Below are 21,830 nucleotides of genomic sequence, written 5' to 3' on the forward strand. Positions count from 1 at the left end.
GGATGAATTATGTATGGAACGCATACATGAAATAAAACATTGAAACTTAGGCAGCAGCAAGCTTGACATTATACTCGAGATCCCACTCCGCCTTGGCGTCATCCTTGCGTGGCACAAAGTCCACGGTGAGCCCATCCTTGACAGCAAAGACACTGTCATCCTCGAGATAGGCGGATTTGCTGTCGAAAATTTGCGTCGTCAAAGGTTTGAAGCCTTCTGCGGTTACCTAGATTTTCACGTCAGTCTAATAATTCCGCAAGCATTCGACGGTGGTGCGTACAATGAGGTGAATATGGGCAGGTCTAAACTCGTGTCGGTCGAGAAGCTTCAAGAGCTTGCCGGCAGGGCCATCCATGGGTACCGGGTACGGTGTTGGGCGCAGACAGTAGAATGAGTATTTTCCCTCGGCGTCTGTGACGAAGACGCCACGGAGGTTGTGATCAATTTGCTTCTCATCCTGCTGTTCGTAAAGACCTTTTTAAAGAAAAAAAGATGTCAGTGTTGACATTGAAAGTATGGGTTCTCCGAGGAAGCGTACCGTTGGTGGAGGCCTGCCAGACATCAACCTTTGCATTGGCAAGAGGCTTGCCCGTCTCGGCGCACGTAACCTGGCCGTGCATGAAGGTGACCTGCCCATCACTCGGCGTATCAAATGTGATTGTCGTGCCATTCTCGCGAACGGGCGCGTCGGCTCGCCAAAATGGCCCGAGGATGGCGGTTGAGGTGGAGGGCTTTCCGGCTTTGGTGGCGGCGCGAACGGTAATGTCATCGACAAGACTGTAAATTGCCAAAACGTTAGACATAGACCAAGTTTTCAATCTGCAGCGACATGCGAAAGGGGAGCAATAACATACGATTCGAGACCGATTACGTCGCACATGAGCTGGCCCTCGTTGCGTCGGTCGTTGCTCATCTGGCCCGCCCAGTTGATCATGTTGACACCGACCAGCCACTCGTCCATGGTCAGGTCGACCTCGCGCGCAAAGTCGTGAATGTGCTGGATAAAGGCAGACATGACGGTGCGCATGCGCGGGGTCGCGTTGGGCCCGGTGGCGTCAATCACCGACTTGGTAAAGTCCTGGCCCAGAGGCTTCATGTCTTGTTCAGAGCCCATGGTTGTTGCTGTGTATGATATATTTGGTCGATCCTCACAAAAACGGGAAGTAGTGCAGGTAGGCGGCTGGCAACGTGCGATGGGGATACCTGGACGAAAGGCTGTGAGGGCATGAGTGAGGCTGGGTAATGACATATAAGTGTGCTCCCTCTTCAATCAGTCGCGTGTTGGACCCGTTACAGTAAAGCGCAGCGCCCCTCCAATCAGCTCATTTTCATTACACTTGAGCCTGACCAGCAACAAGTGCGGGAACGTAGGGAAGTGGCGGGGCCGATTGTCGGGAAGTGCACCTCGCTCTTGATGAGACGGCGGAGATCGCACATTGTCCTCCGGTCCGCCAGCAGCGCAAGTAACCAAATCAAACAATAATGAAACGCCGAAAGCGGTATATCGACTCCATTGAACGATGCATCTCATTAGCTTACAGAAAGATACAGATAATTACCTGATCATTGTCAGCAATTCGTGATGATTGATAACGTTTCTGCTAATGGACCATGACCCCTCCCCCGCATTTTAGCTGCAGATTTAGTTAGTTACTCCATACAAAGCGCGGCAGCTCCGCGGTCCGCCTAGCTGCGAATAAGGCCGCGGATTCAATCCGGCCGCGGATAGCCATTCGACGGCACCGTTCTGTTCAGTCAACAGGCCCGTATATTCCCGCTCCCTCGCCATCTACTTTCTATAGTCCTTATCCACGCCGAAATTCCATGTCGGTGCGTCCGAGCCGTTCGGCCGGCTCGCTCTCTGGAAACTAACATCCAGCCCGTCAATCTCCACCACGGGCTTCACCGCCGAGACGTCCTTTCCGTACGCCGCCGAGTACCAGTGGTCCAGATACTTGGGGTTGTCCACAAAGTCCGGAAACGCGGCTCGCATCTGCCGCAGCGTCGTGCCGGAGATTTGGTCCACGCTGTTGGCGTGCCGCAGGGCGAGCACCTCGGCGCCCATGGCCGAGCGGAGCTGCTGCTGGACGTGCGCGGACAGCTGGCCGACCTTGAAGAGAAGCAGGTCGTAGTGCAGCAGCGACGCCTTGCCGTGCCATGAGCCGCCGCGCGTGGTGCGGTGGTAGAGGCCCACGAGCGCGGCGATGGCGCCCATGCACCCCGTGCCGTAGTCGGAGATGGGAAACGGTGGCACGACGGGCTCGTCGAGACCCATGAAGCGGCCCTGCTCCCAGGCAATGCCAGTCACCTAGTAGAGTTGTCAGTGCGGCTGCAAAACGATAGGAGGTGTAGTGGTGAAAGGGGGAAAAAGAGAAGAAGCTTACGCAGTCGGCAATCTGCTGCCATCCCGCTCGGTGTGCCCATTCGCCCTCGTAGCCAAAGCAGTTTTCGTTGACATAGATGACTCCCTTCCCGCGCTTCGCGGCCAGCTCAGCAAGCTTTTTGGGGCCGTAGCCCAGCTTGTCAAACGCGCCCGGGCGGTACCCGTCGACGACGACATCCACATCCTCGAGCAGCTCCTCAAACAGCTTCCTGCCCTGCGGCGTCTTCAAGTCGATGTCGGTCGCGTGCTTTCCCATGTTGCCGTCCACCTGGAAGAACGGCACGTCGCTGAGGTTGGGGCTGGTCACTTTGAGAACGTCGGCGCCGTACTCGCCGAGGATCCTGGTGATGATGGGCCCGGCAATGATGCGGCAGAGCTCGAGAACCTTGACGCCGGAGAGGAGCCTGCCTTTTTGGGTCCGAGGGAGGGGTGTCTTTGGTGTTGATGACTCGAGACTTTCTACCGACCACGGAGGCAATGCAAGATTTGTTTTGCCCTGTACATGAATTCCGTGAGTGTGTGGTAACATGCGTCGGAATTTTGAGGTGACTTACGTGCGGGGTGTTGGCAAAATCGGTGTGCTTAAATGCTTTGACACCGGCCTGGCGATGTTCCCTGTTCATCGCCTCTAGCTCCTCGACGGTGAACTTTTCGACAGCCCCTTCAATGGCATCGACGATTTGCTCATGGGTCTCGAGATCCGGACGATGCGACTCCAATCCAATCATTTTCAGCGTCGTAGAGGCCTCCAGAGAGCCGTGGATGTGGTAGTACTCGCCGGGCTGCTTGGTCTTGTATAGATTTGCCGACATGCGCCGGTACGAGTTGGACTGCGCCTGAAGTAGATCGGTATCTAGTTTTGCACTCGTGAGTAATAGCTCACACATTGTAGCATTTTTGTAAATTGCCTACCTTTGAGTAGCGCCTTGACTTCTTTGTCCAGCTTGCCCAGGCCACCCACCCGCGCAAGGTACGCCTGGAATAGAAACGCAGTCGTCTTCTCCAGGTTTACATGTACCTGCGCATCCTTTGCGCTTCCGTCGTCGCTCGTCTCTGCCAATAGAGCGGCGACGGTGCCCTCAATGGCCTTGATTGCCGCTGTCGTCTCGGTTTCTTTGAATGGGATAGGAAAATACGGCTGGTCGCGTTCGGCCGTGAATTTTATCTTGCCTTGCCGACTGGCAACTTCGGACGGTAGCGATATGGGATCAAAAACGCCGAGTAAATATTGGAAAATGCGAATTGCCTCTTCCTTTGAAGAGTATCTCTCGTTTTGGGCGGCCATGGTTCCCTGCCTGTGATGCGCGTTGAACGACACGGGCTATGTGAAAGAGATGAGCGTTACTTGTCGCGGCCAGAAACATTCATTGGCGTACGCCAGTCTATGCCGCGCATCGCAGCTCGTACCCCCGGCGCTTTAGTCAATGCCGAACAGCGGCCGCCTCCCGCGCCCCGGTCGGCCGATGTGGGGGTTCACAAGGAGTGCATTACCCGACGGAAGGTGCCGCATCCGACAGCCACCTTTACGGTGTTGGGAATCGGAGCCGCAAGTATCCGTCCTATCGCATGATGCAGATACCGAAACACGAACAAGGGCCGCAGTTACTAATGCGTCGTTTCATAAGTCTATTCTCGCGTATCTAGCATGATTCTTGCTACATGGGCGGGCCGGTTCCCGTTAATGGTCGCGAACCGGCACACTCGACGCTAGATCTTGGACGTGCGCTTCTCTGCTTCGCGAAGCTGTTTTCTCAGAATCTTCCCACTCGGGCTTCTGGGCACGACGTCGACAAAAACCAGCCCGCCGCGTAGCTTTTTGTAGTCGGCAACCTTGCTGTGCACATGCTGCATCAAGTCCTGCTCAGTGACCTTGCCCTTGCTGGCCGGGGTCAGTACGACAAACGCCTTAGGTGCCTCTGTGTCTCTATACGGCACGCCAATGACGCCGGCGTCGCCGACTGCGGGATGAGATTCTAGATAGCCCTCGAGTTCGGCGGGAGCGACCTGTAGCCCCTTGTACTTGATCAGTTCCTAAAGCGAGTCAGCGAATTTGTATCCAGGGCAAACTGTCAGGCGTTGTCTCCTCCGAGGAGAGCCTCTCTTCACGTCCTACCTTTTTGCGGTCTACAATATGGTACAGATTGTTGGAGTCAATGCGCATAATGTCTCCCGTCCGCATCCAGCCGTCTGTCGTAAAAGTCTTCTCGTTGGCTTCAGGATTTCTGTGGTAGCCCTGGGTGACAATCGGCCCCTTGATGAGAATCTCGCCCGGCTCTCCCGGAGCCGTGTCGTTTCCTTCCTCGTCAACAAGGCTTTTCACAACGTTAGCGACACACACACACACTCCAAATTTCCCTTCCAAGAAAAGTTGTAGTAAGAACTGTACCGGACGGAAAGATTCGGCAGCAACTCCCCGAGACTGCCAGCCTGTTCCTGCGAATTGACAGCCGTGTACGTTGCCGCGCCCGTCGTCTCGCTCATCCCCCACACCTGGCCGATGACGAGATTCGGCATCTTCTTGTTGGCCTCGGTGCGCATCTCGGCGCTCACCGGCGCCGCGCCCACCGTCGCCTGCCTCATGGGGAAGAACTGCTCCTTGACGGCCGGGTGCTTGGCAATGGCCATGTAGATGGGCGGCACCGTGAAGAAGATGTTGACCTGCAGCGCCTGAATGTGCTTGACAAAGTCGCCAAACTCAAACTTGGGCATCCAGTACGTCGTGGCGCCGGCCGAAAACTGCGCGGCGAAATAGTTGACGACACCCGCAATGTGCGCCGCGGGCAGGTGCGCCAGCGTGCGCTTCGTCCACGCCGGCTGCTTGTCCCAGTACTTGCGGTCCACGGAGCTCGTGAGGAAAATCTCGGCCACCATGTTCTGATGCGACACGAGCACGCCTGTCACAGGGTTTTTTTCTCCCGTTAGCATGTGTGACAAGACAAGAAAAAAGGAGCGGTTGGCCCTCGGCGGCCATGTAGCACGGATTTGGCGGTGAATTTACCTTTTGGCAGCCCAGTGGTACCCGACGAGTACAGGATGCATATCTTGCTCTTCTCGAGCTCCTCCGGGTCCGTTACGACCCTCCAGTCGAGCTTGCCGCGAAAGTCGCAGGCCACCGCGCCGTCCACGCTGTAGAGCTTAATTTCGGGGTGCGATTCGAGGACCAGGACGTGGCGCTGCGAGAGCCCTGCTTCCTCGGCCGCCTTGACGGCACCCTCGACGGCGTCCTTGCTGCACACAAGGACCTTGCCCGGCCCGTCGCGGAGCTGCCGCGCCAGGTCCGACGGCGTGTTCATGGGCGACCCGGCCGAGTAGATGCCACCGGCGGCGATGACGCCGTAAAAGAGGCACGGGAGCGCCGACTGGCCCGATGAGACGACCATGACCACGTCGCTCCCCGGGCCGCCGTCCTTGCCGATTCCATACTCGCGCCGGAGAAAATGGGCGAGCTGCTTGGTGAGGTCGCGCGCGCGGGCCTTTGTGATGCCCTTGGCGGGATCGTGCGCCTCCGCGTGCAGTAACGTATCTTCTTGGGAGCGCGAAAATTTGTGGTCTGGTGAGGAGAGACGCCCCCGTCAAGGTTAGCAAATAGCAAAGGTGCCGAGATAAAAGTGGCCGAGCTCCGCACCGAACAGAAACGTCAGCAAGTCGACGTTGGGAATGTCCAGCGACTCTTGGCTGCTGTAAATCATGGTTGCTGTCGTGGAGATTGACAGCTAGTAGGAGAGATCCGCAAGAAGAGAAACAAAATGTTGGGCAAGGGTACAGCTTTAAAGTACGAAAACTTGGAGACGCCCGCGAAGCCGAGCGGCGTTTGATTAGAAAGGTGTTCCTCCGTCCCCTGCCAGGTGTTGTTGTACCCCAGGATTCTATACGGCAAGTGGGCTCTCTCCCCGCACAGCTGGGCGATACTCGGCCCCGGTTTGGCGTCGAGGTATCTATGTAGCCAGCGGTTGAATAGCCTATGGTTGGTAGAAACTGTTCTTATGCAGTGTAATCATGGTATGAGACGAAATGGTTCTAGAAACAGCCTTATACGAAAATGCTACCATGAGTCAATTATGCGACACGGGTGTGTAACCAGCTCAATAGGCGGTATGGCGAGCATCCGGCCGGCCGGCGATATAGCCGTCATGAGAACGGCGGCGCCGATCAGCAAAGCGTAGCAACGACGGGGACGCGTAGCCTTCTTATTACAAATTAGCGCCACTCGTTTCACAATCCGCACTACGACAGTTGCCTACAACTGTTCAATCTTCCGTAGTATAGTGGTCAGTATGCAAGCTTGTCACGCTTGAGACCCGGGTTCAATTCCCGGCGGGAGAGATCCGCCAGCATTCTTAGGATGTTCGTTTTTTTTTAGCCTTCTTTTCTTCTTCTACCACAAAAAAGTGCTCAGTACTTGTAGGTTGTCTTTAATTTTTTTGAACTATCCTTATCAAGTTTTGCACGTAATAGCTCCTCACATGCGTGCCTACAGGCGTGGGGTTACTGAAATTTTCATTAAATGCTAAGCAAAAGCAGATTTAGTAGAGTTGGATGCGAAATTATAAACTGCGTGAACTATAATGATATTCTAAGAAATAACAAACCCAAGAAAAAACGCCATATTAATGCATCAAATCCCCTTCGCCATCCACTGCTTCCGTAGCGCTTCTTCCCACTCGCTGAAAAAGCTAATCCCTGACGCTTCCAAAATCTCACCAGTATGTAATGTACGATTCAATGGTGGCACCACAAACCAGTCATGGTCACTTCGACAGATAACGTTACTGCGCTTATCGCTTGTTTGGTTCCCGGGCACTTGAATCACTTTCTTGATGCAGCACATGCAAAAGCACTCCATGCAGTACAGGCAAATGGAAAAGTCGTCACTGCAGGGTATGTTATGCAGACACTGGGCACAACTGCGGTCCGCCAGCTGAATGTCGGGCAGTTTGGGCTCTAGTCTCTGCAAAATAGGGGACTCGCTTTGTGTTGTCGCCATGGACGCATTGGGATTGACACGGCGCATGGACTGGCCCAAAGCCTGGGCTCGCTTGACATCTCCCGTTGCCGTCATGAGCCAAAGAAGGTTGTCCAAGGCGTAAACATCATTCTCGGGCTCTGAGTCGGCAAGCAAGTCCAAGCTGTACAAAACAAGTGGTTTAAGTATAGCATCTGCTGCGCTTGTGTTTCCCGTGAGGCGTTGATGAAGTCCGAGGTATACTGCAGCCATGTTTATATCGGAGCCTCGAACGTTCAATGGCGTGTCGGTGTTTTGGTGCTGCTCTTGCTGAAATCTCACTTCTTCCAACTTCTGAAGCAAAACCGTAGCTTCACTTGACTGTACTCCTGCATGCAGAAGTTGCCTTTTATACAAGGCAGCGAGTCGTTGGAACGAAATGGCATGCGCTTGCCGAATGATAACAGTTCCTTTTGGGCGATATTCAATTAGAGAGATCTGCTCGAAGAGTTGTGTGGCGTCCGCTATGAAGTGACTATAAGTCCATGTAGCGCCGTAAGCAAGCCGCAGATACAGAACAACGACTGGATCTCGCAGGTTATGGGCTGTGTTGATGGACAGCATCAATAGCTTCAGGATAGGTTGCGTCTTTCCAGTTGTGCTAGCAGCCTTTGGAATCCAGTCGAGAACCAGGCGTTTGTTAGCCTGCCCGAGGAACATTTCGACCAGTCGGCTCTCTCCTTTCGTCTTTTTCGCAATTTGCAGAGACAGTTGCTCGACAATCTCCATCATTTCCGAGTGCATGTTCTCGTTGTAGAGAGTCTCCAGATATCCCACTTCCGACTGAAACTGTTCCGACGGGTTGAGCTTAACAGCAGTGGCAGTTTCAATAGCCTTGCGATAGTATTCCAGAGACTCTTCGACCTGGGATGTATGATAGTAGCACTGCGCTATGAGGTAATAGTCCTTGTAGAGCCTCCATTTGCTGCGCTGGCTCGCTTCTGCGTTGAATTTGCCGTCAACAGCAGCTTGCTCCTCGAGGACCACGCATTCCAGCGCCATATCAAGCGCTTCCACATATCTGCCATCTTTGGAAAGGCAATATGCAATTCTTCCATATGTGAAAAGTTTGTTGTTATCCATCTGCAATGCCTTGTTGTAATGGGCCAGCGCGTCGTCGTGTCTACCCAGGGTCAAGTACGTGCTTCCGATTCTTCTGTGCCACACTCCTGTCTCCGGATAGCCAGCCCATGTATGCGCTTTTTTAATCCTCTCATCGAGAGAACTTTCAAGCCAGTGACTTTCTTCCCCAGAACTGTTGCAGCCAGAAGCCATGAGGGTTGCGCTTTGGACGATGTCGAAGCAAAAGACGGTCGGCATATAGCCTTCAAAGTCAGCACAGAGCCAGGCCTTCGCAAATTGACGACCGATAGGTTCTGAAATCCTGGACGGGTTCTTTGCCAGTGACACTGCAAAGTCTTTTGCGGGGCCAGTCAAAGAACCGACCACATCCGTGTCAGAGAACCAACGCACAATATCCGTGAGATTGGTCTCGTTCAGAACCTCCAGGCCTTCGTTATTCTTCAAGTAAGGTAAAACCCATGCATTGATGGTGGCTTCATCAGTAAGCATAGCGACGATCTGGGGTGCCAGTTCCTTCTTGTCAGTGATGTCGACGGTAGTCGGATCCAACGCGGCAAGATGCTCCTGCCAGTACCATGCAGCATACTGCCTTATTGCACTTTTTCCTGAACCAAGATCAAACTTTTCAAACCAAGCGTTGTCGGAAAATATCTTCAGACACGTTTTCACAATGTGCAGCCGTGCCTCAACATGATCAAAGGTGATGCTTGGTTTGAACGAGGCATTGGCAATATTTGTCGGAAAGTTTCTGAAGAATTCGCGAACCGTGCTATGGAAGAAGCTGACAGAAGTGGTGGACTTTTTGGATCGGTATTCCATCTCAGTGGAAGTAACAGCTAAGTCAATGCTCCGCGTCGGGCTATTCGGAGAGCTCATATCCGAGGACATGCTCAAGCGGCGCAACGCTTCTTCGTGCCCTTTTGGTCTCAGAGCATTGCCAGCTTCGATGACTTCTCCCAAATTGACAGGTCTACCAGGGCTAGACTTTGATGCTGGGCTGCCATTTTCGACTTCGATGGCTTCACTCCGACCGATACGTCTGTCAGAGCTATATCTTGATGCTTGGCTGGTGCTTCTAGCAAGTCGCTGCTTTCCAAAGTCGATGACTTCACCCACGCTGACACGCCTATCAGGGCTGGATCTTGAGCCTGGGCTGGAACCTCTTAACATGCGCTGTTTTCTCTCGAATTCCTTGATAAGATCATCGGTTGAAAGACCGTCTTCTCGTTCAAGTTCGAAGAAGCAGCCGTATTGTCCTCGTAGGCTCTCTTCTAGCCGATAGGGTGTATCTCCAAATCGCAAGATGAGGACTGCTTCGAGCTGCTCCAAGGACAATGCCTCCTCTGCACAGACGATCCAACGAAGCATTTCGTTGAGATCTTCTGCCTCTTCCTCGGAAATTGCCTCAGAAAGACTCTCGAGGGTCCGCAATAGCATGCCGTCAATTTCTTTCGGAAATGCTTCCAGAGCTTTCTGGATGGACCTTGGATGACGCTTGCGATTCACCTCGGCTAGCATGAATTTTGCGAGAATAAAGAGGCCGTCGACCTGCACTTTCATCGTTGCAATGACCTCTTCTCTGAATGCTGGAGTGGTACGGGCTAAAATGCGAGATTGTGCGACGCCGCTCGCGATATATGCAGCGACATCACTAGCACTTCGGTCCGTTGTGATCTGTATTGTACTGAAGACATCACCAGTACCCTGAGGGTCTAACTTGTCCACAATGTTTTCCGTCATGTATGATCGCCCCACGAGGGCGACACAAATATTTGATGATGTTTCGAGGTCCATACTCTCGCCAGGGGCAAGCTGAAATAAGAGCTGGTTGATTTCTTCATGGGATGCTTCGTCAATTCCGTCCAAGAAAATGTATGTCGGCGTGGTTCGCGACAAGTTCTGCAGGGGCTGTACAAGTAAGCGCCGAAAAGCGCTCGCCACCGTTTTGATCTCCTCGGCGCTCTGAAGACCGGCAATCAGCGCCTTTGCATAGGATGCGTCGCTTTCGCTGATTTGGTAGGCAACGTCACGGATTGCTTGTATGACTGATTTGGTCTCCGGATTATTCTCTCGAAAGAAAAAGTAGGCCATGTTTCCAAGATTTTCAATGCCCCATGAAACGATACGTGCTGTGAGGAAAGACTTTCCAGTTCCTGTCGAAAGTTAGAAACAGTCTATCAATAAAAATGAGTGAGACAAATACCTGGGCTTCCACAGATCCAGAGGTGCTGTTTCTCGCCCCTTATCCAAGATTGTAGCGTCTCATCCTCCAATATCCAGTCGCCGGTTTCTGCGATTCGCGATTTTGTAAAGGCCGAGTAAAAGTCTTCTGGAAACGGCGATGGGTCCAAAACGGCCTTGAGTTTGTCTCTCTGGAACAGGTCAATTTGGCCCAGGTGGTCAAGCCGAAGATTTTTGACGTTTTCGTTGACAAGACTGAAGAGATTCTCTACTCTCTCGGTCGTTTCGTGAAGCGTCGAGACACTGCCATATGTTTCGGCTAGAACTAATTTTTCTTCTCCTGTCGTAAGAGCTTGCAACTTCTCCAGGGATTCTTTGACTGGACTACCAATTCCGAACAGCCGCTTAAAGTAGGCCTTGAACCTGCCACGACGGATCTCTTGTGTGGATATAACCAGCACTTCGAATAGCGTCGCCATGATGGTCGTCAGTTTCTGCTTGAGCGGCGGAGACAACTTGTGTTGGACGTATATATTTAGACGGAGGGTAAAGTCCTTTTAGATCCTCCATTAGCATGGCTGAAAAAAGCTTAGACCGGGAATCGGGTGTGCTTCGTGTTTCTTGGTCCACATACCTGCAACTGCTCGAATAATTCAATGATGCCGTCGTACATGGCACTGGTATCTTTCGCAGCTTTGATGAGATACACGACGGCGGCAAAGACGTTTTGGGCTGGCGGGAAGCCCTCTTCAGCGACGCCAGCAACTATCTCGCCGATGACCTCAACCGGCCTCATAGCAGCGGCCATGGCGCCGAATACGGCTTGTCGTTTGGCGCGGAACGCCTCAAACTGTGCATTCTGAAGCTCGACCTGTTTGATGAGATCGCCAACAGTCTTGAGAGACGGGAAGCCGTCCTTTGCAGCGTCCGCGGCAATAGCCGCAAACTGAGCATCCATGGTGAGGGACAACAGAGCCGTAACGTGATCCCGAGGGCGGGAGTGGCGCAACGCTACGATCGCGGGGGTTCAGATCTACTTATAAGTCTTGGGATCCGTCAGAGACCAGAAAAACGCCCTGCAAGTGGCGAAGGGATGTATGTCAGACGGCAGATTGCGTCCTGGTGAAGCGCCTGGCCAGCAAGTCGGTCAGGTGCGGAGCTTGAATGGCAGGTCATCCGGGGCGCAGCCCTGCCGGCTGAGGCCGCTGACAGGGGAAGAGCGACCAGGTAACGCCCGAGACAGTCGGGCAAAGTGATGGCATAAACTGCAATACGGCGAGCGAATAATGCATTTTATTGTTGCTGCGTGGCCCATTCAGGTTTGTGGCCACTCAACAACTGTCTCGTCTCGTGTCTGCCTGGTCGCTCTTACGCTCTCTTCAGGGAACCCCGCCATGTCAACTAAATATTGGGCTACACTTTTGTCGCTCGATAGGTACGGCCCGTGCCAGCTGCTAGCTAGTGCGCCACTGGATAGTTGTCGATTCGCAAAGGCATATCTATATTCATGCGATGCGCGAACGTACTGTCGTATAATTGGCATTTCCCCATTTATGCATATTTTTCGCATAGCCACGCGTAGTTGCAAGGTGACTGTGTCTAGCGTAATCACACGGCAAGGTGCTATTCTTGCCGCCTGATGGCTGCCTATTGCAACGTCCTCGTTAGTGCATCAATCAGCCTCGTGGTGGTGTTGTATTATCCGGGCAGCCCAATTGTGCCTTGTCGCGGTCGCTCTGCCTCAGATCCAGGCAGGGTGGCCACTCTAGCATTTTTCATTCATTTCTTCCTTCTTCTTTTTTTTGTCTTCTGGAGTTGCAGTGCATTTGTCTTTTTGAGAAACCCCTCCGCAGACTCGGCTTGAGATGGGTAACACAGCTTCCCTCGGCCTGGTCCTCCACTCCAGCCTCGTTCAACAGTATGACAATAAATAGGCCATTTTCCAATCTTTGATGTTGCATCCTAGAAAAGTTACCAATTTTGATTTTCCCCATAGCTCAGTCCTCCTGAGGCAATCACAGCCTCTACGGGGCCAGCGAGGCGTAGAAGATCGTTTCGATGCTAATTCTCGCCGCGAGGTTAGTAATTTACGAAAGAGAGAGTTTCTTTCTACGGCCATCGCAGCGACAACGAAACCAGTATTCCCTGCGTTGATAGAAAAGAGACCTGATAGCTGTCACAATACACTTGTGGCGGGGTGCTGGTCGTGAGGGTATGACGCAGCCACACAATCCAGGGACCGCCCACCTGTAATTGGCTCTTTCCAGCCACAGTGTACTCTTCGAGTCCAAAAGTCAGATTTTTGTCATGAAAGTATATATTTGCTTAGTGGAGTCAGTCCTGCGTTCCTTACTCGCAGCGTGTACCATTATGCGGGCGGTGCACGGCCTGTAGGCCGTTGGACCGTGGGGACCGACCGTTGTACGACGTTTCACACATACAGACTCTACTCTTAAGACTTCACTTCTACAACACAACCTGCATAATAGAAAAAGTCGTCTTGACAGCAGCACCCGAACACCATGGCAGACTCAACCCAGCCGCCGCCCATCAGGTACGCCGTCGCTCTCTTCCCAGGTTTCCAGCTCCTCGACGTCGCCGGCCCGCTCGACATCCTCGCCGTGCTCGCGCAGCAGGTCCCCGTCACTGTGTACATCCTCGCCGCGACCCTCGCGCCCGTCACATCGCGCACCGCGCGCCCCGGCTCCGTCGGGCAGGAGATTGTTCCCACACACACCTTTGACAATCCACCCAATGACATTGAGGTCCTGCTGATCCCCGGCGGCGGCGGCACGCGCGACACGGCCGGCACGCAGGCGCTCGTCGACTATGCGGCGCGGGCATATCCGAAGCTCCGATACTTCCTGACGGTGTGCACCGGCGCGGCGCTGGCGGCCCGCGCGGGGCTCTTAAATGGGAAAAGAGCAACGACGAATAAGCTGGCGTTTGATTGGGTAAGTTGTCTCAAAATCGCGAGCGTTGCGACGAGGGCTCGGCAGACTGACGAGTGCGTTTGTAGGTGATGGGGTTGGGCCCCAAGGTTAACTGGATACGCCGTGCGCGCTGGGTCAGCGACGGCAATATATGGACGTCATCGGGTATCTCGGCCGGCATCGACATGACGTTTGGCTTTGTTGCCGCGCAGTACGGCGAGGAGGTGGCCGCGACGGTCGCCCACAGGCAAGAGTACATCCGCAACACGGATCCCACCAATGATCCCTTTGCGCCCGAATCGGCAGAGTAGGATGGAAAAAGGACGTATAGATTTCTCTTCTCGTATACTAACTAGAACACATATACATATACCATGTTTCACTGCACGAAGTTTTCTTTTTTCAACTCCTGCTCTGCTGGGTGTTTGCTGCTCACGTTACCCAAACAGGATCGGTCCAACTGGCTTCCCAATCAAGTCCAGGAGCGCGTCCAGAATGAATCCCGGCACGACCTCAATCGTCGAAATGTCCCACAGCGACGAAAGCACCGTCTCCCGCGAGCAGCCCGGCCTAGGCTGCCTCCCGCTCATGACCTTTTCCAGCCAGGCAATCGCGCGCGGCGCGCCCGTGACCGCCATGCTCCCGTGCTCCGACGCCTCGTCGCGGACGTACTCGACCGTGGCACCGCTGCCTTCCGCGCAGTACTTGTCATACAAATCATCCGAGTCCTCCACGGGGCTCACCTCGTCGTGCACCGACTTGTACCAGTAGATGGGAATCTGCGGCACCGCGTGCCCGAGCGACACCTCGTCCAGGACCTCCACGGCAACGGGGTTGTCGTACACGAAGCGCGTGTCGGTAAACATGTCCACCACGTCGCTGAAGAGGAAGCTCGCGGCGTTGGCCAACAGACACTGGTGGTACACCTGCTCGAACTTGTCCCGGTACGCGGGCTTGAGCAGTCGGTCGACCTCGGCCTTGAGCGCGGGGAACTGCGTGCTCAGGCCCATGATGCCGGTGGCGATGAGCCCCGTAAAGGCGCTCTTGTTGATCGTCGTGACGACGTTGGTGATGTTGGGCGTCGTGCCGCCAATCGCCGCGCCCGCAATCCTGAGCTCCGGCGCATACGTCGGCTGAATCTCCGCCGCCCACGCCGTGGCCATGCTCCCGCCTGAATATCCCCACATGGAGACTGTAGCGTCGCTCTCAATGCCCGTGATGTCCCCCGAGCGCAGCGCCGCGCGGATGCCATCGAGCGTCGCCTGGCCGGCGAGCCGATGCGCCAGGTACGACGCCCTGGGGCCCTCAAAGTCCGGGACGACAACCACCCAGCCCTGCTCCAGCGCGGCCTCGATGAGCAGCATCTCGGCCTGCGTGAGGACGGTGCCGAGCAGCGGGCCCGTCGCTGACTCGAGCTGCAGGCCGTACGACGGCGCGCAGTCAATCGCCGCCGCGTCCTCGGCGACCTGGTACGAGAGCACCTTGCGCATGTCGGCGTGGTGCGGCACCAGCACCGTCAGCACCGTCGCCGTCGCGTTGCCCAGGTTGTCATTGGTGCGGTACTGCAGCTGGTGCGTCGCCGCCAGACGCACCGGCGCGAGGCCAAAGGCCGCAATCTCGGACGGCGGCGCGCGGTGGCGGAGGATGGTGCCGGGCGGGGAGGAGCCGACGTTGTCGGGGACGGCGTAGAAGGGATCTTGGCTGGGGACGATGGGCGCGGCGCGGGGGTCGTGCGGCATCGGCGGCGCGGCGCGGACCATCAAGGCCTGGGCCACGACGAGTGCGGCAGACAAGAGACAGCGTCCCAGCATTTTCGTTCAAGGATAATGAACAAGGACTAACGAGATCTTGCCTGGATACATAGTTTCTCCAAGAGGATGCCCATGACCTATTTATCTATTTGCTCTTGCCGCAGAAATCCGAGCCCGGCGCGAGGCTGTGGGCAGCCTGTGCTGGTCGCCGCCGTGTAAGTGCGTCTTCACATGTTGGCGCTCAAGGTCTACAATGGATCCCACAATCTCACCCTGCAGCCACGTCGACGCGCGGACCATGCCGCCGCTCAATGTTCCCCAGCTCATTGCTGCCCATCTCCGCGATCCGGCATCGATAGCGGGCCTTTTTCTTTGAAATTGCAGCGCTCGTGCCTTGTCGAGATCTATACCGAATGCGCCCCAGCAAATATGTGAAGGAACGAGGCTTGCAAGTGCCTCGGCTTGTGTCGCTGCAGTCGTTGCAGTCACTGTACTATTTACAGCAAATTTCTATATATATATAAAGAAATCAGCGTTCAAAGAATCGGATGCGCTTGACTTCCACCGTTCATCTCTAGGCTTTACTTTGCTAGATAGATCGACAGTTGCCAACCGCTTTCCGCAGCCATGTTAGTGCCAGGGGCGATGCAACACGGCAATGGGCGCTAGTCGGTCTCGTGCATCGGCGGCCAACGCCGTTACTGTGCAAGTCCCCGGACGCCTCGCGGGGTTGACGTATGAAACTCGCTGAATTGAATATACCGCATTATGGGGTGGCGTTTTTCTGTTATGCTTGTTAGATTAAATATTGGCCGTCGCCCCCGCAAAATGCAGAGCGGCCTAGGCCGTCCCCCAAATTTGGCCAACAACATCGCTCAGGTTGAGCCGACGTATGATAATGAACTGCTCGGTATCATACAAATCTTGTATTTTCTGCGGATGAGATGCGGGCTTTTAGTAATTCAAAGTTGCTGATCTGCCTGCCACGTTGCACTCTTGACTGAACAGGAAGGTGTCATGGGAGCTCTCGTTTGAAAGCCGAGGTTGAGCATCACTGTGTGGATAGACACGAGCCCTCAGAGCAATGTCTTTTTTCATCTTTAGGTCGTGATCAAAAGAGTCCATTCCGTCAAGTACATGTGCGGATACAACTGACGTCACCTCGGCTGAGGATGCCTACGAGAGAAGGACAATTTGGTATTGTGGTCTATAAACAAGAAAATCCAAAATTGGTAGGAAGAATGCTGGCTCGCGTGCTCGCTTGCAATGCTCAAGTAATGATGCCTATAATGGGCAAAATTATAAAAGTTCTATGTCCCAAATCCTGTATGCAAATAAAATCTATACGTCGTGAGGATCTCGTTCTGCCTCTTCCTGGACTTGCTTGTCCGAGAGGCGGGGATTGCGCAGTGCCAAGGCAAAGCCAATCATGGGCACGCAAACACAGAGGCCAGCAATGCAGAGGAGCCCCTGGACATGGCTGTAGCTGCTGATGATGGCACTCCTGATTTCAGACCCGACGGGGTAGTCGGCAACCGTCTTGAAAGGGTTGTTGTACATGGCCTGGGCGAGGGTCCGGTTGGACTGGAAAGCCAGGTTCGACTCTAGGGCCGGGTACAGTGTCTGTGTCCAGATGGCTCCCGATAGACAGGTGCCCAGCGCGCTTCCGACGTTGTAAAAGGACAGATAGAGTCCAGTCAGAATGGCAACGTGGTCGCGGCTGGCGGAAGCCTGGATGGAGGCTTGCGTAGGGTATGCGAATAGACCACCGGCGAGACCGAGGAGGATCTGAGCGCCGATGATGCCCGTTTTAGATCGGTTCGATGCGCCCCCTGGCTGGCTGATGAGCATAACAAACGCCATCATAAAAAGCAGTGTTCCGCCGACAATGATGTGCTTAAGACGTCGCACTCTGTAGACTACAAGACCGACGAGGACGCCGCTAACAACGCCAAAGAAGGAGAAGAAGGATATAATTCGCGTCGCGGTCTCGATGGAAAAGTCAAAGGCGACAATGAGTATGGTATAGAGGTAGTTTCCCTGGACATACCAAGCAAAGTTGAGGAGGCTGCGGACTGCCAGCGCCGCCCAGACGCCACGGTCGCTGAGAAGATGAAAGGGCACCATGGGGGTCTTTGCATGGTACTTTTCCCAGTAGATGAACAGCGGCGCGCAAATACATCCCACAACCAGGGGAATGATGATGTGGGGGTTCTGCCAGTGCGATGTGCTGCCGCCGGCCACAGTCAACGGCGCCAGCACCAGACTGAAGGAGGCGACGAGAACGACAAGGCCAAAGACGTCGAGCTGCGTCGACACATCCTTGAGCCAGCGCTTGGCATTCCGCAGCTTGGAGACGCCGCGCTTGGGTGATTCGAGGGCGTGCTTGGGCGCGGCGACGCTGCGATCCACCACGTATAACGTGACGAGCAGCGGCAGCGAGGCGATGGGGTATATGATGCACCACATGCCGATGCCCCAGCGCCAGGTGGCGACGCGGAGGACGGCCGAGGTGACGGTTCCGCTGAGCCAGGTGTTGACGACAAAGGGCAGGGCGGGGATGTAGCTGAAGAAGACGCGGGCGCGCATCGAGGAGAAGTCGGCGACGAGGACCTCGAGGAGCAGGACGATGCAGGTGTAGCCGATCTGGTAGAGGATGCCGCCGGCGCAAAAGACGTAGACCGAAGTGGCGGTGGACTCGACGGCCATGCCGACAACGTAGAAGAGGGTCGAGGCGACGACGACCTCGAAGCGGCCAAAGACGTCGGCAATCTTGGCAGCGGTGGGCTGGGCGGCGACGGCGACGACGCTGCGCAGGACGTTGATGGTGGCGAGGTACGAGTGCAGGTTGAACGAGGACGTGGCGTAGGGGGTGTAAGTCGAGCGGACCTGGCTCTCGAGGCCGTAGGCGTAGCCGACGACGAAGATGCCGAAAAAGAGCCAGAAGCGCTGCGTGGATGTGAGCTGGGCCGTCACGGCGTCCATGCGGGCGACGCCGGCGGCCCGGACGGTGGTGGTGGTGAAGGGCGGCGATCCGCTGCGTCGGCTGGTGGGTGACGCATGGTGGTGGTGTTGCGGTGCATGCTGCAGCAGCGGCTGCGACTCGGTGAGGGCCATGTCGAGCAAAATCCCGAACTCTGAGACCTCTTTCGGCACGCGTTCTTCAACGTGTTGTATTAAAAAGTATCGGAAACAAAAAAGGGGACTCGAGAACAGAAAAAGAAGAGCGAGGACGCCGTGCCTGATATGCAGCTGACAACGGTACAGCCCGAAGTGCGTCAGCCGCAAGGAAAGAAGAGCGACCGGGGGGGTGGCCCTCCCCAGGCAGCCTATCGCGAGAGAGAGTCACGAGTGGGCACACTGGACCACGTCTCAAACAGGCATGTCCTCGCGACACGTCAGAATTATGGAAATTGGGTGCAAGGAGAGGACGGCCATCGAGTGGGCTGCTTTGGTTCTGCAGGCAATTCTGCAGGCAAGGGTGGTCGGGTAGGTGTGGCAGGGAAGAACGAGAGAGAGACTCGAGGATCGGGAGAGGGAGTTGTTTGCGAGAGATAAGATGGCGGCGGATCAGATAAAGAAAGAGACGGGATGGGCTGCCTAGAGCGTTGGGCAACGCCGGCCAGCCCGGGCAACGCAGCAGGTGCAGGTGCAGGTGCAGTGAGTTATTATTAGCTAACGTAGTTAGCTAGTGGCAAAAGGAACCTTCCTTCAGCCTCGACGTATTAAATAATTTTCCAGCGCCGCCGCCTTTACAAATGCGCGCTGAACCTTGGTTTGCTTGGCCTACCTACCTGGCTAGGTATGGACTTTGGCCCGCAAACCCGTCAGCCCACTATGACTAGGTACTGGTAGTGACCTACCCAGCGCGGCCCACAGCGGGAAGCCCCCCTGCTTGCCCTCTCGACAGCGGGCGGGCGCCACCTCCACTTGATCACTAAAACGAAGTCTCGTTTTGCTGGGATGGTCCGCCGTAAACCGATTGTGTCCGAGACAAGGCCTGCCCGGGGCTGGCTGGCTGGTGAGGAGGGGGGGCTGAGTCTCGCTTCGTAGACGACGACCAGCACAGGCACACAGGGACAAGAATGCCCTCTTTTAACTAATCTTCCGGTGGCTGTCTCGGGTATGTTGTCACTATATTTGTCTAACGGACGGGGGGCTGGCTTTGCATCGAAGGTCTACCCATGTCTGCCAGCTGCAAGATGTCATCTCGTGGTGCGCAACGCCAAGGCTTGCAGCACGCCGCACTCTTGTTCCTTGCAGACCACTCTTATAGCCGGCGTCGAGATATACTATCGCGACATGTCGATTTTCTCAGGTGCTCGTCGCCAGAATGACCATGCGGATCAACTGGCATGGGGCCCGTCGTGCGGCGCCACACCACACCCTGTAGATGGTGCATTGTGAATGCCACACTGGCGTCGTTAATAAATAATGCCAAGCATGCAATTTGTAACATGAAAACTAATTACCACTTATAGCAAGAAACTAGAAATGACGGGGAAAAAAACCCCCCGCTCCTTTTTTCAGTTTCTTCATCGTCTTCGTGCTTGACATTTTCGTTTAGTGCCCATTTTTCAAGACGGTGCATTACTGCGTCACTCTCTGTAGCACTACTCGAGTTCTATGGTACATCAGGAAGCCCACTGTAAAACAACTTTGTGCCTCTGACGACATTTCCAATCTAGGATGCTGCTGCTGTCCCTAGTCTGACTTCAGTAAATGCTCAAGAACGCACGCCCTTCCTTTAACTTGCTGAAGCCCTGACCAAGTCGGTCGAAAATGCCGTTCACGGCAACAGGCGTTGTGCAGCCAGCAATCCGTGAATCTAAGTTAGTGGCAGATCGGGACCACTTATCCGGAGTTTGGGGTAATCAGTCCCCGTCCCGTCTGCACGTCAGGGCTCCAAGACGTCAGGATGCCGACCCGATGCTGCGTTACCATGCAGTCGATGACAAATGCGCAGTGTCAATTACGCCTTTTTCAATGACATAAAAGTATCAAAATCCCGCTCTCATGACAATTGCGCATCAAAGATAATCAGCGATTACCTTGTATTGCTCCGTATTGTGCACCATGGGCAGCGACATCAAGCCTTATACCGTTGCCGTGCCGGACGAGGCTCTGGCCAAGCTCAAGTCCAAGCTAAATGCAGTCGACCTCCCGCAGCGCGTCGACTTTGAGAACGACTGGAATTACGGTGCCCCGGCCGCCGACGTCCGCCGCCTCGCCACGTACTGGCGAGACGGGTTTGACTGGCGGGCGCAGGAGAAGAAGATTAACCAGCTGCCGCAGTTTACGACCCCGATCGACGTCGATGGCTTTGGCACGCTCAACATCCACTTTGTCCATCAAAAGAGCGCGCATGCGGGAAGCATCCCGCTTCTCTTCTGCCATGGCTGTAGGTTGCGGACATTACACAGGTCATACCGTGCGACTAACAAAACTCGGCAGGGCCGGGCAGCTTCTTGGAGGTGGAAAAGATTCTCCCTCTTTTGACTGAGAATAGTAATGGCGTTTCGTTCCATGTGGTGGCACCCTCGCTGCCGAATTATGCCTTTTCCGATGGCGCCACCAAGAAAGGCTTCGGGCCGCACCAGTATGCCGAGACTTTGCATAAGCTGATGCAGAAGCTGGGATACAATAAATATGGTATGTCGTCCTCTAGACTCATCATTCAAAGACATTATTGTTAATCAGACCGTGGTATAGTCACCCAAGGCGGAGACTGGGGGTACATGATCACTCGCCGCCTGGGCGCCGACTATCCCGAGTCGTGCGTGGCATCTCACGTCAACATGGCCTTCCGGGGACCGCCAAAGTTCAAGGAGACGCCCCTGACCTGGCTGCAGCACGCCCTTCTGCCCTGGTCCGCCGACGAGAAGAAGGGCCTGGCGCGCTCGTCCTGGTTCCGCGAGGAGGGCTACGGCTACAACGCCCTGCAGAGCACCAAGCCCGCGACGCTGGGCTTCGCCTTTGCCGACTCGCCCGTCGCGGTCCTGGCCTGGATCTACGAGAAGCTGCACGACTGGACCGACGGCTACCCGTGGACCGACGATGAGGTGCTGACGTGGGTGTCGATTTACGTCTTCTCCAGCGCCGGCCCCGAGGCCAGCGCCCGCATCTATTACGAGAGCAAGCACGCGCCCGAGAGCGCCGCCATCACCACGGGGTACAACGGAAAGGTGCCGCTGGGGGTGTCGCAGTTTCCGAGGGATCTCGTCGTGATTCCAAGGCTCTGGTACCATGGTCTCGGCCCTATTGCGTTTGAGAAGCAGCACAAGGACGGCGGCCACTTTGCGGCGTTTGAGCGGCCCAAGGAGCTGGCAGAGGATCTGAGGACCATGTTTGGGCGGAATGGTGGTGCCTATTCTGTAACCAAGACTCTTGCCAAGCTTTGAGTAATCTTGGACTGCTCGAACCTAATTGTCAAGTAAGATCATACATGCCAAATTGGTATTATTATTATTAGTAGTGGTAGTAGTATTTTTTAAATT

The 21,830-nt window shown here is 54.9% G+C and overlaps 8 protein-coding genes across 8 annotated transcripts; 2 read left to right on the forward strand and 6 right to left on the reverse strand.

The window, feature by feature from the left end:
• Positions 1 to 46: 46 nt before the first annotated feature.
• LMH87_005694 (uncharacterized protein) lies at positions 47 to 1,114 on the reverse strand (the record flags this gene model as incomplete). Its single annotated transcript, XM_056203459.1, has 4 exons — positions 47 to 226; positions 281 to 474; positions 539 to 777; positions 855 to 1,114. 4 exons carry the CDS (start codon positions 1,112 to 1,114, stop codon positions 47 to 49), a joined length of 873 nt encoding a protein of 290 aa, XP_056058917.1.
• A 675-nt stretch (positions 1,115 to 1,789) lies between these two features.
• LMH87_005695 (uncharacterized protein) lies at positions 1,790 to 3,668 on the reverse strand (the record flags this gene model as incomplete). Its single annotated transcript, XM_056203460.1, has 4 exons — positions 1,790 to 2,308; positions 2,385 to 2,879; positions 2,938 to 3,236; positions 3,296 to 3,668. 4 exons carry the CDS (start codon positions 3,666 to 3,668, stop codon positions 1,790 to 1,792), a joined length of 1,686 nt encoding a protein of 561 aa, XP_056058918.1.
• A 422-nt stretch (positions 3,669 to 4,090) lies between these two features.
• On the reverse strand, positions 4,091 to 6,072 carry LMH87_005696 (uncharacterized protein; the record flags this gene model as incomplete). The annotated part of the gene is made up of 5 exons (XM_056203461.1): positions 4,091 to 4,414; positions 4,497 to 4,695; positions 4,770 to 5,277; positions 5,382 to 5,933; positions 6,009 to 6,072. 5 exons carry the CDS (start codon positions 6,070 to 6,072, stop codon positions 4,091 to 4,093), a joined length of 1,647 nt encoding a protein of 548 aa, XP_056058919.1.
• A 926-nt stretch (positions 6,073 to 6,998) lies between these two features.
• LMH87_005697 (uncharacterized protein) lies at positions 6,999 to 11,607 on the reverse strand (the record flags this gene model as incomplete). Its single annotated transcript, XM_056203462.1, has 4 exons — positions 6,999 to 10,621; positions 10,672 to 10,983; positions 11,038 to 11,203; positions 11,284 to 11,607. The coding sequence occupies 4 exons, from the start codon at positions 11,605 to 11,607 to the stop codon at positions 6,999 to 7,001; spliced, it is 4,425 nt and encodes a 1,474-aa protein (XP_056058920.1).
• Positions 11,608 to 13,171: 1,564 nt separating this feature from the next.
• LMH87_005698 (uncharacterized protein) lies at positions 13,172 to 13,893 on the forward strand (the record flags this gene model as incomplete). The annotated part of the gene is made up of 2 exons (XM_056203463.1): positions 13,172 to 13,603; positions 13,669 to 13,893. 2 exons carry the CDS (start codon positions 13,172 to 13,174, stop codon positions 13,891 to 13,893), a joined length of 657 nt encoding a protein of 218 aa, XP_056058921.1.
• Positions 13,894 to 14,019: 126 nt separating this feature from the next.
• Positions 14,020 to 15,393, reverse strand: LMH87_005699 (uncharacterized protein; the record flags this gene model as incomplete). Its single annotated transcript, XM_056203464.1, has 1 exon — positions 14,020 to 15,393. One exon carries the CDS (start codon positions 15,391 to 15,393, stop codon positions 14,020 to 14,022), a length of 1,374 nt encoding a protein of 457 aa, XP_056058922.1.
• A 1,281-nt stretch (positions 15,394 to 16,674) lies between these two features.
• On the reverse strand, positions 16,675 to 18,450 carry LMH87_005700 (uncharacterized protein; the record flags this gene model as incomplete). Its single annotated transcript, XM_056203465.1, has 1 exon — positions 16,675 to 18,450. One exon carries the CDS (start codon positions 18,448 to 18,450, stop codon positions 16,675 to 16,677), a length of 1,776 nt encoding a protein of 591 aa, XP_056058923.1.
• A 1,959-nt stretch (positions 18,451 to 20,409) lies between these two features.
• LMH87_005701 (uncharacterized protein) lies at positions 20,410 to 21,734 on the forward strand (the record flags this gene model as incomplete). Its single annotated transcript, XM_056203466.1, has 3 exons — positions 20,410 to 20,734; positions 20,788 to 20,985; positions 21,046 to 21,734. The coding sequence occupies 3 exons, from the start codon at positions 20,410 to 20,412 to the stop codon at positions 21,732 to 21,734; spliced, it is 1,212 nt and encodes a 403-aa protein (XP_056058924.1).
• Positions 21,735 to 21,830: the final 96 nt, after the last annotated feature.

Source organism: Akanthomyces muscarius, chromosome 1, assembly GCF_028009165.1.
Source record: "Akanthomyces muscarius strain Ve6 chromosome 1, whole genome shotgun sequence".
In the NCBI taxonomy this organism is placed as follows: domain Eukaryota; kingdom Fungi; phylum Ascomycota; class Sordariomycetes; order Hypocreales; family Cordycipitaceae; genus Akanthomyces; species Akanthomyces muscarius.